Source organism: Alexandromys fortis, unplaced genomic scaffold (assembly GCF_014885135.2).
Source record: "Alexandromys fortis isolate MF-2015 unplaced genomic scaffold, M_Fortis_MF-2015_v1.1 scaffold_148, whole genome shotgun sequence".
Classification (NCBI taxonomy): domain Eukaryota; kingdom Metazoa; phylum Chordata; class Mammalia; order Rodentia; family Cricetidae; genus Alexandromys; species Alexandromys fortis.
Window position 1 is genome coordinate 1,677,051 of NW_026068019.1, and position 16,667 is coordinate 1,693,717.

The 16,667-nt window shown below is 48.1% G+C and overlaps 1 protein-coding gene across 1 annotated transcript in view; it reads right to left on the minus strand.

The window, feature by feature from the left end:
* Positions 1-16,667, minus strand: part of Capn13 (calpain 13) — an 87,406-nt gene that overhangs the window by 18,023 nt on the left and 52,716 nt on the right. Inside the window, exons 11-17 of the mRNA XM_050163003.1 lie at positions 15,400-15,542; positions 9,039-9,241; positions 7,972-8,008; positions 7,529-7,588; positions 4,567-4,624; positions 4,427-4,485; positions 2,861-2,929 (exon numbers count right to left, since the gene is read on the minus strand). Of these exons, the coding sequence (XP_050018960.1) occupies positions 2,861-2,929; positions 4,427-4,485; positions 4,567-4,624; positions 7,529-7,588; positions 7,972-8,008; positions 9,039-9,241; positions 15,400-15,542 (629 nt within the window). The remainder of the gene's footprint in view (positions 1-2,860; positions 2,930-4,426; positions 4,486-4,566; positions 4,625-7,528; positions 7,589-7,971; positions 8,009-9,038; positions 9,242-15,399; positions 15,543-16,667) is intronic.

Genomic DNA, 16,667 nt, shown 5'->3' on the forward strand with positions numbered 1-16,667 from the left:
TATTGCTACTTCATAACTGTAATCTTGCTACTGCTATGATCGTAATGGAAATGTTTTTGGAGACCGAGGTTTGCCAAAAGGGTCATGACCCATGGGCTGAGAACGACTGCTCTAAAGAGTTTGTGTCCAGCAGTTAAGTGCACAGACAGAACAGGTGATCGGTCATCTCTCCGAGCTGAAGTTCCAGTTCAGCTCTTGACCAACTGCGGAACTAATCTCCATCAAGTTATGTCACCTTTCTAGGCCTCGGTTTCCTCATCTGCAGTACAAGGCTAATTACAGTGCCTGCCTTCTAGGCTTGTTACAAGAAGCCGAGGAGCAAACACGGATAAAGTACAAATCCATGAAATGCTTGATGTTCACTAATACCTAAGTGTGCAGGCTCATCTGTGAATCCTCTCACTTGTCCCTTAGAGAGAGCTGTGTAGAAAAGACCAACAGCGGGCTGGGGCCGGGTCCTGGCCACTCTTGCTTATGCTGGAGGCTTTCCTCTCTGTCAAGTGTTCATTGGAATCCTGGCCCACGGTGCACCTCCTAGATGAGGTCTTGGATTAAGTGGGCAGCTGCCCAGGACTGAGAACAGAGTGCCTGACTGAGGTCGGTACACACTGCTACCCCCTGGGAGCTTTTCCACGCCCAAATAGCAAATCCCAGGTATGCAAGACACGGCCAACTGGGGTGGGGAAAATAACTATAGGACCACAGCTTGAGAACCCCCTCCCTCCAGGCTTATTTGGTTATTGATAGTTTTGAAGACAGACTTCAGGTGATTTCCATTACATTAGCTCATTCATTTAGTCGCTGATTAGCTAGGCCATTTATTGAGCAATTCTGAACACGGCTGTGTTATACACACTGTGGAAGCCTCTGGAGGAAAGATGAACATGAGGAAGACCCTGCCCTGGAGGACCCAGCCATGTGAGGATAGGAGGAGCCTGTTGTTGTGGAATATGAGCTGAAGATGTGTTGATGCCGTGGAACATTTGTTTAATGATGCAAAGATGTCTTGCATCCTTTCGTGTTACATTTGTTTAACTCTATAACTGTGTTTCTTCGCCTGTCTAAAACACCTGATTTAACTAATAAAGAGCTGAATGACCAATAGCTGGACAGGAGAGAGAAATAGGCAGGGATGACTGGCAGGGAGGATAAATAGGAGAGAGGGAGAAGGATGCTGGGGGCCAGACACAGAATAAGAAGGAAAGAAAAGATATACAGACCTAGAGAAAGGTAAAAGCCCAGAGGCAAAAGATAGATGGGATAATTTAAGTTAAGAAAAGCTGGCTAGAAACAAGCCAAGCTAAGGCCGTGTATATGTAATAAGTCTCCGTGTATTTATTGGGAGGCTGAGCGGTGAGCCCCCGAAGAGCAAAAGAGAAAAGACTAAAAAACAAACAACTATAGCTTGTCCACCATTCTAGTGTCTGATGAGAAGCCCAGTGGTCCGCTGTCAGGGGTCAGGGGATGTATCTTGTCACAGTCGTACAGGCATTCAGAGCTAGAGACATGATTAGACACGTAAACATTGGTGCTCTTTGTTGTGTAAAAGCAGCTTGCATGCAGGTATATGTTTATATTGATTTGTGCACTCATTTATTTATTTGACATAGGGCTTCTCTATGTAGCCAAAGCTGGCTTCAAACTCATACTCTTCCTGCTGCAGCTTCCTAAGTGCTGGGACTACAGATGTGCCCATCACGCCTGACCAGGTTATACTTTTGTTTAATGTGTATAGACGTGCCTATTATAGGACACGCGCTGGAACGTATTAACTGGGTCTTAATGCTTTCCCTTTGGCAAGAGGCAAGAGCATGGTTTCTTTTTTGAGTTTGCTTTTTCTCATCTATGTTTTCTTTTCTTTTTTAAAAAAATATTTATTTATTATGTATACAATATTGTCTGTGTGTATGCCTGCAGGCCAGAAGAGGGCATCAGACCTCATTACAGATGGTTGTGAGCCACCATGTGGTTGCTGGGAATTGAATTCAGGACCTTTGGAAGAGCAGGCAATGCTCTTAACCTCTGAGCCATCTCTCCAGCCCCTCATCTATGTTTTCTATCAGCAACAGGCACAACTTTTAAAATAAGGGCAAAGTTCAAAATATTAAGGTAGACAATGTGATCTGCTCTACAGGTATCGCACAGAAGACAAAGGGTCAGAGCAGACAGTAATTGGGTCATAGGAACTGGCAAGAAAGATTTGGCAGGGAAGGCATGTCCAAAGCTTCCTGTATTTTTAGGGTGGATGAGCAATGGCCAGGCTTGCAGTATGGAGATGGGAGAGAGGAAGGGCAGGGTAGAGGAACAAAGGCATAGGGTTTATCAGGGACAGCAAGGCCTCTTAGAGTTGGATTTCAGAGGAAGTAGGATGAGTAAAAATGACGTCTTCTGGACTTAAAATTAGAAGCTCAACTCAAGAGGTCTGTGTGCTGCTTTGATGCATTCAGACTTTGTCCTGAGGACAATGGGAGGCCATGGGCCAACCACATCTCTTTTGGTAGGTCCTCCCACAGATGCATTGGGATAGAAACAGATGGGTTCTGACTAATGAGTGTTTCAACACACACACACACACACACACACACACACACACACACACACACCATGCACCATAGCAATTCTAGACACTGCCCATGCTAACTTCTTTTCTCTGGCCTTCTAGAACATCCCTCATCCTGCCCTTCTGGCAGCATTGCAGCCTTTGTTTGCGTGTACATCTCCCTAAGTAAAACGTGAGGTGACTTTGGGCATGGGCTGATGCTCCCCATCATTTCATACCCCAGGGTGGGACACCCAATACGTATTTGCTCAGCTGGGTTAAGTAAGAGCGTTAGTCATGTCATAGAGAGTGTGACCATACTTGGCAGTGGATGAGGCGACTCCACAGTCTTGCAAACTCATACTGATCCAGTCGCCCGTTCACCTTCAGCTGGAGGAGTAGTTAAGCGCCAAACAGTCCAGAGGGTGGTGGAGAAGGGGAGCTGTTTGCTCCAGCAGCAAAGCCAGAGCTGCGTCATCCTTCAGCTAGTAACCCTGTGTCATGTTGGCCCCAGGCCAGCTGGCTCCCGCTCTGTCTCAAGGTGACCTGGTTTAGATTTGTTTTTACTAAATAAAATGCATTGTTAAAAAGGAAGTCTCCCTGAGAAAGAGGCATCAGTTTCAGTTGTAACCAGCAGATGAGAGGGACCTCCCACCCCCACCACAGCATGGCCTTCACCAGTTGGGCTGGGTTCTCTGGCAGGAGAGGCTGGGGAGGAGCATGCAGGGGGCTTATAAGGCAGAGGTAGTGTGGATTGGTGAATGTGCTGTCGCTGGGCCGTGTGTGTAACCGGGATGCTTCCTATGTGTTCCCATGAACTGCTTCCCCTTATAGTAAGCAATGAATGCAGGAGAACTAATTGAACTTTGAGAGCTAGCACCCTACCCTAGCACTTTCCCAGTACAAAACATAGGTCTTTTCTAGCCCTTTCTTTTCTTCCCCCAGCTAGGTGCCCTAGGCACAGGGCTGCAAGGTCCATTTGGATTCCTCTGTGTCTCCGGGTGACTCCAGACCACAGTCAGCTAAGACAGGACTGATTTATGATTCCATCAAGAAGCCTTCTTGTTCTACAATAGCTGGCTTCACATTCACACTCGAGCCTTGTTAACAGTGTGAGGGGGGTGATCTGTCTCTTTCTGGAGACAGCCACAGCCTGGGGGGAAGCTGCCAGGCTTGGGATCCATCCTACATGGCCAGTGTCTCTTGGGCCTAGATAGAGACAGCAGTCCGGTAGGGGAGAAAGTCCCCTTGGGGAGGGTGTTAAGGTGAGAGTTTAGCAATTAAACTTTGATTCCTGGCCTTATTCCTTGTGGCCGTGGAACTGGGCTAGCCACTGAATTGCCTCAAGGCTACTGTCTACACGTGCAAAAATGTCATTTGGGCCACAAGGGGGCGCCACTGTCGTGCACTGCAGACTAAGGAGGGCTGAGAGTTTTCAGTGGTTATCTTTTTAAATTGGGGGCCTTCTGAGTAAGGAACCCAAACAGCAAAGATTTCTCCAGTGTTGAAGGAAAGGGCAAAGGGAAAATAGTTCCAACAGGAGTATGAAGTATAGAAGGAGGTTCGAACAGAAAGCTTGGAAGCTAAAACTTCTATTTCAAATCCCTGTGTAGTTTCAACTAGCTGTGGAAGCAGGGCAGAAGTACTTGACCTCTGCGGCCTCCGTGTCCTTCACTGTTGAATGGGATAACAGCTGTTGAACCCCAAGGGCCGCTGCAAGCGTTATAAACCCAGCGGTCTGCTCAGTAGTGGCTATGGCTGCGACGATGAGCTAGATTCTAGAGTAAGTCGGGAGAACAGGCACAGGATCTATGACTAGAAGCCCAGGGAAGCCCTCAGGCCAGGCCAGTTCTTAGGGTTGCGGGAGAGGGTGACTGCAAAGGATACATCCATCAGAGCCACGATGCTTTGGCACTGGTCCAAGGAGAAGGTGTCCCCTGGAGACCCTGAGGAAAGAGAGGAAGTGCCATTGAGGGTGGCGACCTGGGGGACAGGGCTGGAGCCAGCGGGGCTCTGAGCTGACATACCTGTCAGGAACTCCTGGTTAAGAAGTTTCTGCAGTTGGGTGGCATCAATGTCCAGCCCCTGGTCCAAAACAGGAGAAAAATGGGTGTGAGATAGGAATCAGGACCCAAGGGATAAATCCACCTGACTCAGTAGCTGTTCTCTGAGTTCTAAGCCCCTCCTTTCTGCAGCATGTCTACCTGTTCTTTGTCCCAGGCCTGCCCTGGGTTCTGGTCCTGCTGATAACCCACTCCCTGACATTCGTCACGATAGTCGGTCTTGGTACTGGACTCCTGGTGTGGGCTCTGTCACGCTGCTCCCCTCCACTTATTATTAGACAGAAAGTATGCTTCTTCCTCCCCTTCTCACTGCGGCTGGCGCTAGCAGATCGCCCCACCCCCTCACCCCAAGAGGCCTATGACAACCATTGAGGTGTGTTCTCCACTTCCAGAGGGACTGAGAAAATGTGATGCCTTCCAGTGTGCATGCGTGTGATAGTAGGAGATAAACATGCTCAAAGTCTAGGCGCTAGAAACTGCTATCATGGGGCACCTTCCTTGGTCTTCCGGGTACCGAGGCTTTGCTAGATTAACAGCAGAAAGCAGCTGAAGTGGTGGGTAAGTAGGGTGTTTTCTAGGCCTGATCTCGGCAGGAGGTTGTGACACTAGCTCTTCCCTGGAAACAGGCACTGGGTAGTCTGGTGGGCAGTGTCCTTAACAACTATTTTACAGAGAAGCATGGCTGCTGTACTTGGGGGAGCCAGCGCTAGAGTAAGGGTTCTCCGTGGTTAGACCTGGAGAGCTGTGTTCCATGGCTCAGAATGTGCCTCCAAGGGGTCTCCTGAGACCAGCCCCTCACAGATAACTGCCCTCACAGCCCCCCCACACTGTCCCTTTCTCCTCTTAGGGTTGGCGGTATCGCCTGCCCTGAAAGCAGAAGTCCCATACCCTGTCCTTGTAAGGCCTCACAGCAAGAAGCACAAGCCTCTAAGATGCCAGTGCCTCATGCTGGTCCTCAGGCCGTTCTAACCTCATAGTTTGGGAATATCAGGGAAACTGTCTTGATGTGCCCAACATCAATCAAGTTTTTTTTTTTCCCCTAAAGAATCTTGCACAGAAGTTGGTATGCTAAGGAGGGACTTGCCTTCACAGAATTGCCCACTCACTGACAAGCTGAACAGAGCATGGACCCCATCTGCTTCCTCCTCCATGTTACCCACCTAGGGCCCGTTCGGACCAGGACTCTACATTCTGTCACCCACAGGGAGCATTGGAAAAACCGATGGCAGGGATGGCAATGTGGTTGCTCAGACAAGTTCCCCGAGAATTGCATGTCTGAGCTATGGGACCCTCAAAGGTTGGGGCTGGGGAACTGACAAAGCGTAGTGAACTAGATGCTTGGGGAAGGTCCTGGGAGTTTGGAAAATGCTTGCCAATTGAGTTCATAGAGGATGGTGGTTAGGTTTGCTCTGTCGAATCTAGAGCTCAAATGCATGATCCCTTTCTGACAGGCAGGCCTAGTTATACCATCCCACTGCCATGGCTAACGAAAGGAACTCGCAGCAACGAAGGCTGATAAATGACTGTGCTAATAGAGCTGGTTACGCCAGAGGGAGATGTCACGGGGGAAGCGACAACATGTGCATGAGAAATGCTTTGCTTAAAGATGCCTTGGGCGGCCACAACCTCTGAGCATAGCTTGCATGTTGTACAGGATGCTGCCAGGGTGCCTTGCCTACCTAAGAGGATACTGTATTGGTGTCTTATTCTAATTCCAACCAATGCCCAATACCAGCTGCAGTCACTCTAGGGGGAGCCAAACGTTTGGCTATCTCTTGGGAAAGTCCTGATTAGGGAGTCTGTACCATCCTGTCATACGACAAATTTATATTTTTATTTTAGAGGTGCAGATACATGGGCCTGCGTGGAAATGTACCACCTGCCCTGGAAAAGCTTGGTCCCAGGCATCCTAATCAGGTCCCGCTGACCACTTCAGAGCAGCTAATCCAAGTTTGGGTGTCTGCTCCAGAGGAACTAATCTGTCTTAATTCAACCTGACAGAAATGATTGAGCACCTCCTCGGCCAAGGACGGTGATCGGCGCTTGGGGACGAGGAATGCATATGAAGTCGCCTCTGCCTTTGGGAATTCACAGACAGGGCACAGTGGTCTTCTGGGTCAGTCTTGTCTCAGTGAGAGCTGGCCTGTATGCTGGGCAAGCACTGAGGGGCTGCTTTTGTGGTACTCACCCCTCATTCGAGCCACACTCTTATCTGTAACCCCCCCTCCTTTGCCTGTGGGTCCAACCTGTGCCCGAGATACCACTATGCCGTCAGCCCTCTGAGTACAGAAGCACGGGATGGCATCCTTCCTTCCGTCCCCAGCCTCTACTTGGCTCACGATACACAAAATCATCTATATCACTTTGTGCTTCCCACACCGACACAGTTATTAATGGTAAAAGGCCCATCCCACGGAGCCACTGGCAGCTCTTTTATCCTGAGGAGTCAAGGAGTTCTTTATAACAGTTTATTAAACCATTAGGAAAGCCCCATGTGCACATAGGTGGCTTGGCAGGAAGAGAGCTGTTGGAGCTTTCTGAAGCTGGCCAGCTCCCGGGAGGAACAATGCCAGGTTTGGTGGGGTGGGGGGTGATGGCCGAGCCAGAGAAAGATTTCAAGGGCTGCTGCCAACTGCTTGTCTAAAGGCTTAAGCCACACTATATCCCTTACACACAATCCATAATTGTCCTCTCCCTTCCTAAGCTCTCTGTTCCAATGGGATTCCACCCTCATGGGGACATCACTTGTCCTACAGCTTGGCAGTTGGAGCCTCTGGGGCTGGTCCAAGGATAGAAAGCCGCTGATATGGTCAAGTCCTTTTCACTCCGTGCTTTCTGACAAGCAATTGGAGATGGCTCTGTCCCTGGAGTCCCTCCCCCGCCCACTCTCCTGGTGAGTAAGGTCCATGGGTGTTAGACAACATACCTGATCCACGTATCTGTAGAAAATGCTGTTTTGGGATTCATTTTCTTCTAAAAGACTTCCCTGGAGCAAAAGGAAAATTGTTATGTCAAATTTCCGGGGAAGAGGCCACTCACGTGGTGCAGCCTTGTTTCAGTAAGAGCTGGCCTGGTTGAAGGGTATAACTAGCCTCACCCGATCTGATAGATTCTTCACCTGGTGGTTGTAGGGGTCGGGGAATGGGGGGAAATCAGACTTGAAGGGGGTTTGAAAAGTAAAGTTTGCTAGAAGGAAGATATTTGAATCCAGTCTTGTCTGGGGGGGGGGGGGCTGGTCTTCTCTTCTGCCCTGTTCCTTAGAGCTACCAGAAGCCTACCATTTTCCCTGGTCAATGGCAAGGGCAGGAAGGAGAAAGAAGCTCTTGGCGAGATGCTAATAAGGACAGCAAACAGGGCCTAAACACCTACCTTAAGGGCTCTGAAGTTGAAACTGCTGTTCAGATTCCTAGAAAATCAGGGGAAGAGTGAGACAAAAATGACCCGTACTGTATTCCCAGGAGTCTACTGTGGAGGGCACCCAAAGGCACCTAACATCTCCAGTGAGGGTGAACAAAAGGCAGTCATGGAAGGAGTCACTATGATCACATGTTCATTTGAGGTGGGCATGGTCTGGTTTTCTAGCCACTGACTTGTTCATCCTCAGATGCTCACGGACAGTGATTTCTATTGCCAGGATGCAGAAGTCCCTTGACTCATCCTCCATCTTGAATTGGCAGTGATGGCTACCTTTACATGTCCACTGTCAAGACCTCTCTAACTCCTGCCTCAGGCTCAAAGGGATAGGACTCCCAGTTTTGACCCATGATTTAACATTTAAGACACTGGAGAATCAGAATTTGCTCCTCAGGTCACTCTGACGTTCTGGTCTGCCCCACGTTCTGGTCGTGTTTCAGACAAGTGAATCTAACTCATGGTACGATCTTCCCATGCATATGACTAACCAAACTTATTCACTAAGCTGTGGGCTCTGCTGTGTCTGCTTCTTCTCAGGATCTTTCTACATGCATGCTCTTCGCTTGAAGTTACTAATGTCTGTTTACCTCCAAGGACCAACTCAAGTGCCATTGTCTCTGAGAAGCCCTTCCCAGTCCCTAGGACCAACTCAAGTGCCACTGTCTCTGAGAAGCCCTTCCCAGTCCCTAGGACCAACTCAAGTGCCACTGTCTCTGAGAAGCCCTTCCCAGTCCCTAGGACCAACTCAAGTGCCACTGTCTCTGAGAAGCCCTTCCCAGTCCCTAGGACCAACTAAAGTGCCAAAGTCTCTGAAAAGCCCCTCCCAGTCCTTAGGGCAGGCAGCAGTTCCTCCACTCTCTCCTTTCATGCAGTTTTACATTGCTGTTGGGGTCAAGTTCTGGGTTCATGAAGTTCTTATTTCCCACTGTAGTGAGTGTCTCAAGAGCAAGGCTCATACAGTGTCCTCGGCACATCACATTCTGCACGTGACACTAAAACACTCAGGCCCCCGGGCTCTATACCTGTCCTTGTCTGGCATTTTGAGGAATATTCGGAGCAGGAACTCGACTTCTTTGCGGTGTGCCGAGGGAACCACTACATAGGTCCCGGGGCTCAGATGAAATGACTTCGTGAAGTTGCACTTGGAGACATAGTCTATGCCCTGGGCAGGGTTTCTAAATGGGGAGAAAAATGCAGGTGGCAGTCTTTCCTGGAACTTCTGGAACTAGAAGAAACAAGATTATTATGAGAAAGCTCTTCCCATGCATGAGACCTGGCCCCGGGGGCAGGCCACTGCCTTCTAGACCCTTTTCCGCTCACCTGACCAGCATTTACTAGTTCTGGGGAAGGAGTCAGCGATGACTCCAATCCAAAATTAAACAAGCAAACAAAAACCCCAATAGTAGCTTATCTACCAGGTGGAGCCCACCTGTAGTCTGTGGGGCACACGGATCCGCAGGACACCCCAAGAGAGCCAGGGATGTGGCTCAACACTTTTGTAGATGATAAAAATCATGCTGTGATGTCAGAAGGTTGGACTTGACAGATTCCAGACACTACAGTGGATGCACAAAAATCTGGCAGGTAATTTTATCTCAGTAATCTAATGGCATCCTGGGGCTCTGGTTGTCTTTCTTATTTATGTGCAAAGAAGACATGAAAATGAGTGACAGTGTTCCAGTGTTGAGTTCCTTCTGGGGTCCCCACAGTTGGTCTCCTCTAAGCCTTTATCACATGCTCTGGGCTGCCATAGGACTGCAGGGTTGATTTTTCTTCTCTCTCTCTCTCTTTCATCTCTTCAGCAGAGCCTCGGGATTCCTTCTCATTGAAAAATAATGGGTCTCAATCATTTTCCTTTTATTTCAAATTTTCTTACAGATATAACAATAAATATAGCGCAATTCCTATTACCAGATGTCACATACATATTATATAATAAAAAACCCCTTACTAAACAAATTTTCCTACAACATGTGAGCGTGGTGATTCCATTTAGAATGGTTATACAGCATGAAATGGTTATTGATGGACTCTGCGCTGGGGGACAAGCAGGGGGAATGCAGAGGTTTCTGTCCGGGGATAGAGATAAGACTAGGCTAGGCAAGAGGTAGGCCATTGTTCCAGGTTATGGCAGAGGGCAGGGGGACCCTCCAAGGCAGTTTTGCTGTTCTTCACAGCAGCCCTTGCAGGTTTGGGGACCTGGTCTTCCTAGGTCCTTTGATGGAAGTAATGGATGATAGGACCAGTCTACCAAAAGGGCAGCTCTGCATCCCCTTTCAGAGAGCAGACTTGCTCTGTGGCAGTGAGAAGTTTGACTAGGGAGTGATAGCAGACCTTGGTGTAGTGTGCAGAGGAGCCTGCTTTGTGCGAATTCTTGGCTGGGAAGGTACAGAACTGGCCCTGTTATTCTCCTGGTGGGGCTTGTACCCTTTTCTCACCAAAGTTCCCACTGTGTTCTGTGTCCCCCAGCTCAGGGAACTGGAACTCTGATCCATTCCATCCACTGAAGACATGCCCGCAGAACCCTTCGAGGTGTCCTTCTATGGCTGGGGTACCAGGAATCAGAGTTAGATTCTAAGCCTTAGCTTTGTGGCTGGGCTGTGGCTAAGGAACACATCTCTTTGCTGCCAACTTTTTGTATTTTGGAGCTGTGGAAGATGGTACTTTAGACACTGTCTACTTCTTGGGACCTTGTAACAGCCTTGGGGTGGGGCACTGTTACGATTTGCAGGCTATAACCACATCTTGGCCCTGGCCCATGCATCATCCCCTCTTCTTGGCATCAGAGAAAGGTTACTGCTGAGTTCACAATCATGGCACGGTTTGTGCCTGTGAGGTCAGGCCCTCTAAAGTCCATTGTCCCTTCCCATCCTTGCTATAGCCTTCAGATCTTTTATCAATACCTGACCAGGTCAGGTTATTGGATAAAGAAGACATCCTTTTTATCATGAGGAGAGGTAGAGGGTATGCCTTGAAGCTCTATGTAGTCAGCAAACATCAGCTTGTGGTAGATTTGGGGACTAGTTTAGGAGTCTAAGGTCCTCCCTGGGTACCCCTTACTACTGCCCTCATCTTAAATGGACAGGAACCTGCTGGACCAAGCTTCTCTATGAGGACCAAATGCTTCAGGATGTTTGCACAGTTGCAGCCCCTCGTGGATGTTAAAGAGAGAATCCTAGTGGGGTCTAGTCCACATACCAAGATGACAAATCCTACCCTAGTTTGTTGACCTGTTTGGAAACACTAAGCAGACAGCTGATTCAAGATACAACAAGAGCGGATTTGTGGACTTGGGAGACACATGTGGAGACCCCAGTGTGGGGAGAGGCATAATAGTTTACCAAGGGACAGCGTCAGAAGTCAGTGAGGACAGCAGGGAGCCATACCTGGGAGTCTACCTGTGGAAGAGAGGGAAAAAGGCTTCAGGAAGACACAACGGAAAGACAACTGGGTCTTTCATCCTGGCTCAGGGCAAATGCTACTTCTTGTATGGCCAGCCTGTCTGACATACAGAATATGTGTCAGGCGTGGGGATAGATGGGTGCCCAGGGTTGTGGAAAAGGAAACCTACCCTGTTGTAGAGAGCAGCAAAGGGTAACTAAAGAAGAAAGAATATACCCAAGAGGAGGCAGCATGCCCTTTATGTATTAGGGGAAGATAGGTTATTGTTCATAGTTATGATGCTAATATAGGAGGAAGGCGGAGGACACTGGCAGGACCAGAGAGAAGACATAATCTCAGTGAAGTGCAGATTTCCCAAAGTCAGGTACAAATCCCTCAATATAGAGCCCACCAAAGAGAAGTCAACTTTGACCTCCCCAACCGTAAAGATGATAGGTGTTTGTTCTGTGGATGCTCCCCTCCCCTTGTAGGGAATGTGTGTGTGTGTGCACGTGGGTTGCGGGGCGGTTATGTTCTGCTCGTTCCATCTGGTAGAAGGAAACACCAAGGACAGTTCTGTTTCTATGACCCACTACAATTTTCAAAGTCCTTTTGTGCGACAAGCTAGCTGTTCAGCACAGTCCTTTGAGCAGACGCCTGGGTCCTGTTCCACGTGTGAGAAAAGGAAGGCTGAAGGCGGGACAGCGAGCAGGAAACAAGGCAAGCTACGTTCTTTCCTTTGCAGAGAAGCCCCACTTCCCATCAAGCACAGTCCTCCCCAGTTAGTCTGGGTTGGGATTTCTTTCTAGTGGGAGCTGGGGTTCCACACATGCTGACTAACACTTTGTGGGTGTGATTAGAGCCAGTTTAGCCATAGATACTGGGAGGGAGGTGTCAAACCCTGGCCTGTGGGAGAACCTTTGGGGAATGAGGATGAAATAGCATGTACTCTTATCATTTTTCTTTTCTTTCTTTTTTTAGATTTATTTACTTATTAACATTCTGCATGTATGTCTATAGGCCAGAAGGAGAATAGCAGATCTCATTATAGATGACTGTGAGCCACCATGTGGTTGCTGGGAATTGAACTCAGGACCTTTGGGAAGAGCAGTCAGTGCTCTTAACCTCCGAGCCATATCTCCAGCCCCTCTTATCACTTTTCTTTGTCCTGACTTTTTCCTGCTTGTTCACACACCACTGGTATCCAGTCGATGTAAAACAGCTGCCGGGGAGGGGGTGGGCTACAGGCTCACACTAAGCTTGGAACCCCATTTCAGCTGTGTCAGCGTTATCATCAGCCCTAGAGACTCCCATAAGCCTGGATGCTGGCAAACTCATTGTTTTGGGCTGAAGTGCAAAAAAACAAAGTTTTTTTTTCTTAAGATGAAAAAAAAATGTATATGAATGAGTGTTTGCCAGCATATATGGGTAAGTACCAAGTGTATGTCCAGTGCCCAAGAAGGAAGAAAGCATTAAAAAGCCTGTCACTGGAGTTACAGACAGTTGTGAGTTACCATGTGGGTGCTAGGAACCCAACCTAGTTCCTCCACAAGAGCAGCAAGCACTCTTAACCACTGAGCAGTCTTTCCAGTCCCCCCAAAGTCTTATGATGAAAGCTAGACTGGCTTTTGCCCTTTAACTCAACAGGATCCTGGAAGGACGATTGAGACCTCAGGAAGCCTGTGGAAACCTCTGATCTGCATGCACTTTAGTTAAGTGTCAGCTGAGAGATGGTGCATCTCTGTACACAGGAGAGAAAGGTGGAGTTGATTGCAATCTCACGATAGCTCCTGAACCATTGGTTGTGGGTGGAGTCATTGAGAAAAAGCTCAAAAGGTAGGCGAGAGCTGAACAAGATAGCATCACAGCTAGACAGGATCCTGCAGACTGGCCTATATGGCTACTTCCAAGAGATTGATTGTAAATTACACCTGCTTCTTCCTACCTCTTCTGTTTAATTCTTCAATAGTCAAGTATCGGCATGAGCCGGGATATGTGTATGGTGAGGTGACTGGAATGGAGATAAGAGGGACACCCAAGTGGAAACACCCAAGTCACAAATCTCCTTCTGCACCCAAAGCCTGGAGCCAGGGATATTTGGCTCTTTTTAGGTACTACAGCAAAAACACACATGCTTCCTCCCACCAAAGTGGAGGCAAATGCTGGACGGCGATTCAAATGAAGCCTGTGTATTATTGTATCCTTAGAAGATGCCCTTTGCTAGTCTCTGCAGGCCTGAGGCAACTCAAGTATTGTGCTGAATCCCAGCAACCTCTTCTGTAGGGGCTTCGACTCTTGAAGACTTAAGTAAAAGGGGTAGGGATAAGCAAGAGTTCTGAACTGTGGTCAGAGAGTAGAGCCCAGCAGGCTCTCTTCCAAGGCCAGAACCCTTGTTTCTCTTGTTGCTCTGGGTATCGTGAAAAAAAGCAAGGAAGCCCTGCTGAGAACCCTAGGCCTGAGCCTATCCTATAGGTGCTGTGAACAAACATGACCCGTCACTTCCAGCTGCTGGAAAGATGATGGTTCTTTGAGCCCAGATTTCGTATCTCTGAAAGTGGGAATACCCATGGTTTTGAGACACAAAATGAAAAGCCATTTGTGACTCTGCAATGCTACATCTGTGAGGCCTTCTCACCAGCAAGAGCCACAGCTGTTAGCAGGACAGTTGCCCATGGGCAGAGGAGGCAGGAGATGTTCCTGGCCACAAATGGACTGAGACCCATGTCTTTGAAAATTGTTTTGTCTAAATGAACAACCGGAGTTGTTTGGGAGACTACTCCCATCTCTTGCTTAGTGTGTCAATAGACTTCTGAGCTCTGTGGTACTCATTAAAGGTGATAGGTGTATCTAACTGCAGGCTTGACGGGCATCTGGTGCCCAGGCCCAGCTTCACCCTTAACTCTGGCATGTCATTTCACATCCCTGTGCCATCATTTCTTCAACTCTAGTGGGGGAGGGACCACTGGCATCACAGGGATTCAGAGTCTTACTTGTACCATGAGGCTGCAGGATGGAAGACTTGAGAATCCCTCACTCTTCCTTGGGGATGCTTTGAATTTCTTGGGAGAAGAGATAGCCAAGCCATTAGATTTTCTTTTTTCTTTGTAGCTTTTTTCTTTTAACTAACTTTCTAGTTATCTGTTGTGTGTGTGTTTTATGTGTGTGGGGGTGTTTGTGTGTGTGCATGCGCATGTGTGCTGTCATTGGGGGAGTGAGGAAGCTGGTTGGAATGCAGTGGAGGAGAGGACTCTGGGATGAAGGGAAAACCTGACTTTGAATGAGCAGCCAAACAGGGCTTGATTGTCGACCACTGAGCTGTAGATGGGCTTTGGTCTAGACACAAGAGGACAAAGAATTCACCTATTGGATTTAGATGTGTATGTGTATTTAATTTTAATCAATGATTTTCAAAAATGACATAAGTAGGCAGTCTCTAAGGAACTTGTTAAAACGCAGACCATTAGACTTTGCACCTAAGATTCTGATTCAGGGGGTCAGGGACTGTCTCAAGAATCTGCGTAATTAGAGAATCTGGTCTTGGACTTGAGCACTTCTTGTGGTCCAGGCAGGCATATCTCTGAAGCACACCTGGGAAAGCTGTACCACACAAGTGGCACATGGTCATGAGGCTGGAGGGGTAGCTCAGGGTTGAGAGCAAATGCTGCTTTTGCCGAGTTATCTTCCCACCATCTGCATAGTGCAGCTCCCAACTGCTTGGAACCCGAGCTCCAGAGGGATCCAGCCCTCTTCTAGCCTCCATGGCCATCTGAACTCACATGCGTACATACTCACACATACATACATAACAGAAAACTATTTAAAAATAGTCAAGTCTAATTCTCCTTTGGTTTAAATTTTTTCTTAAAAATTTAGAGCTGGAAACATGCATGCTACAGAGCCTCTGGGCTTTTGTTACTAAACCTTCCAGCTGGGCCAGTGTCTCTATCTAGCTCCAAGTGTAGACAATATCCACAAAGAGCAAGTCCCCAAACAGATGCATACCTTGAACACCTGGAACTGTAATGGAAATATATCCTCTTCTGTCTTCAAGCTTTGTGACGTTATTGTGAAGGCCACAACAACATTGTTGCCGTCGGTGGGCTCTTGAACACCAAAGAGATACTGAGTATCCCTCCCATGTCCTCCTGGAAGAGAATGAGCCATTATTAGTGCTCAGAAACACCTTAAAGGTCCCAGTGCTGTGTTTTATGGAGTTGGGTTTTAAGCTCTGTTTGGAAAGCTAAGACCTCTGTCTCCCATAGCCACAGTCAGTCTAAGTTCTTAATATTCTGAACCGCAGTCTCTTTCTCTTATTATCCCTACTTGAGCAAAAATGTCTCCTAAACAATAAATTCAGTCCTGTGTGTGTGTGTGTGTGTGTGTGTGTGCGCACGCGCATGTGTGCACATGTTTGTGCAGGCCAGAGGCCAACCTCAAGTTTTATTTCTCACATTCTGATTACTGTTTTATTTTGTTCTGTGAGACAGGGTCTCTCAGTGACCCAGAACTTTTCAGCCGGCTAGGCCTAGTTAGTCAGTTAGCCCCAGGGATGTTCCTTGTCTTCTCCTCCCCTACTATTGGGATTATAAGAGCCCTACATCATGGCCAGCTCTAAGGGCTATTTATATGTAAAATTACAGAATCTCTAAGTATGCACACACTTATTACACTGGCAATAACCATGAGAGCCTTGAATTGCATCAAATCACCAAGCACCCGTGAAGAAAGTAGAAAACGGGTGGTTGGGTAGTCGTAACAGTGCTCTGTATATATAACCCAAGCACACTTATCCAAGACAGAGCAAGAGCAAGGCTCACATGGAAACTATTAGACTCAAGTGCATGAAGCAGGGCAGGGCAGTCAGGATACAGATGAGCAGATATCCTTCAGAAGGCATGGGTCGCCACTCGTGAGCTTTGGACGATGGGTAGGGAGACACAGAAGACGACCATGGTCATGCCCTTCCTATGAGTACTGAATAAGATGCTGATTAAAATGCTCTCAGCAGCGTATAGCAGGCACGCAATTGCCGACTTCCTTCCTTTGCTTCCCTGTAAGGTAGCACTATAAATGGCCTTGCTGTGTAGATCTGGTTAGTTCACTAATGCGCGTTGTATCCAGGGGAAAGGGCTTTTGTGGCACTGCTTTGGGAGGTGAGTAAGTAAGAATGCCTCAGCAGCTGAATGCAGTCTGCCCGTGTCCTCCTTGATGACAAGGCTCTCTGAGTGGAGCGACCAGAAGAGCCTGGAGATCAGAAATGAAGTACACCT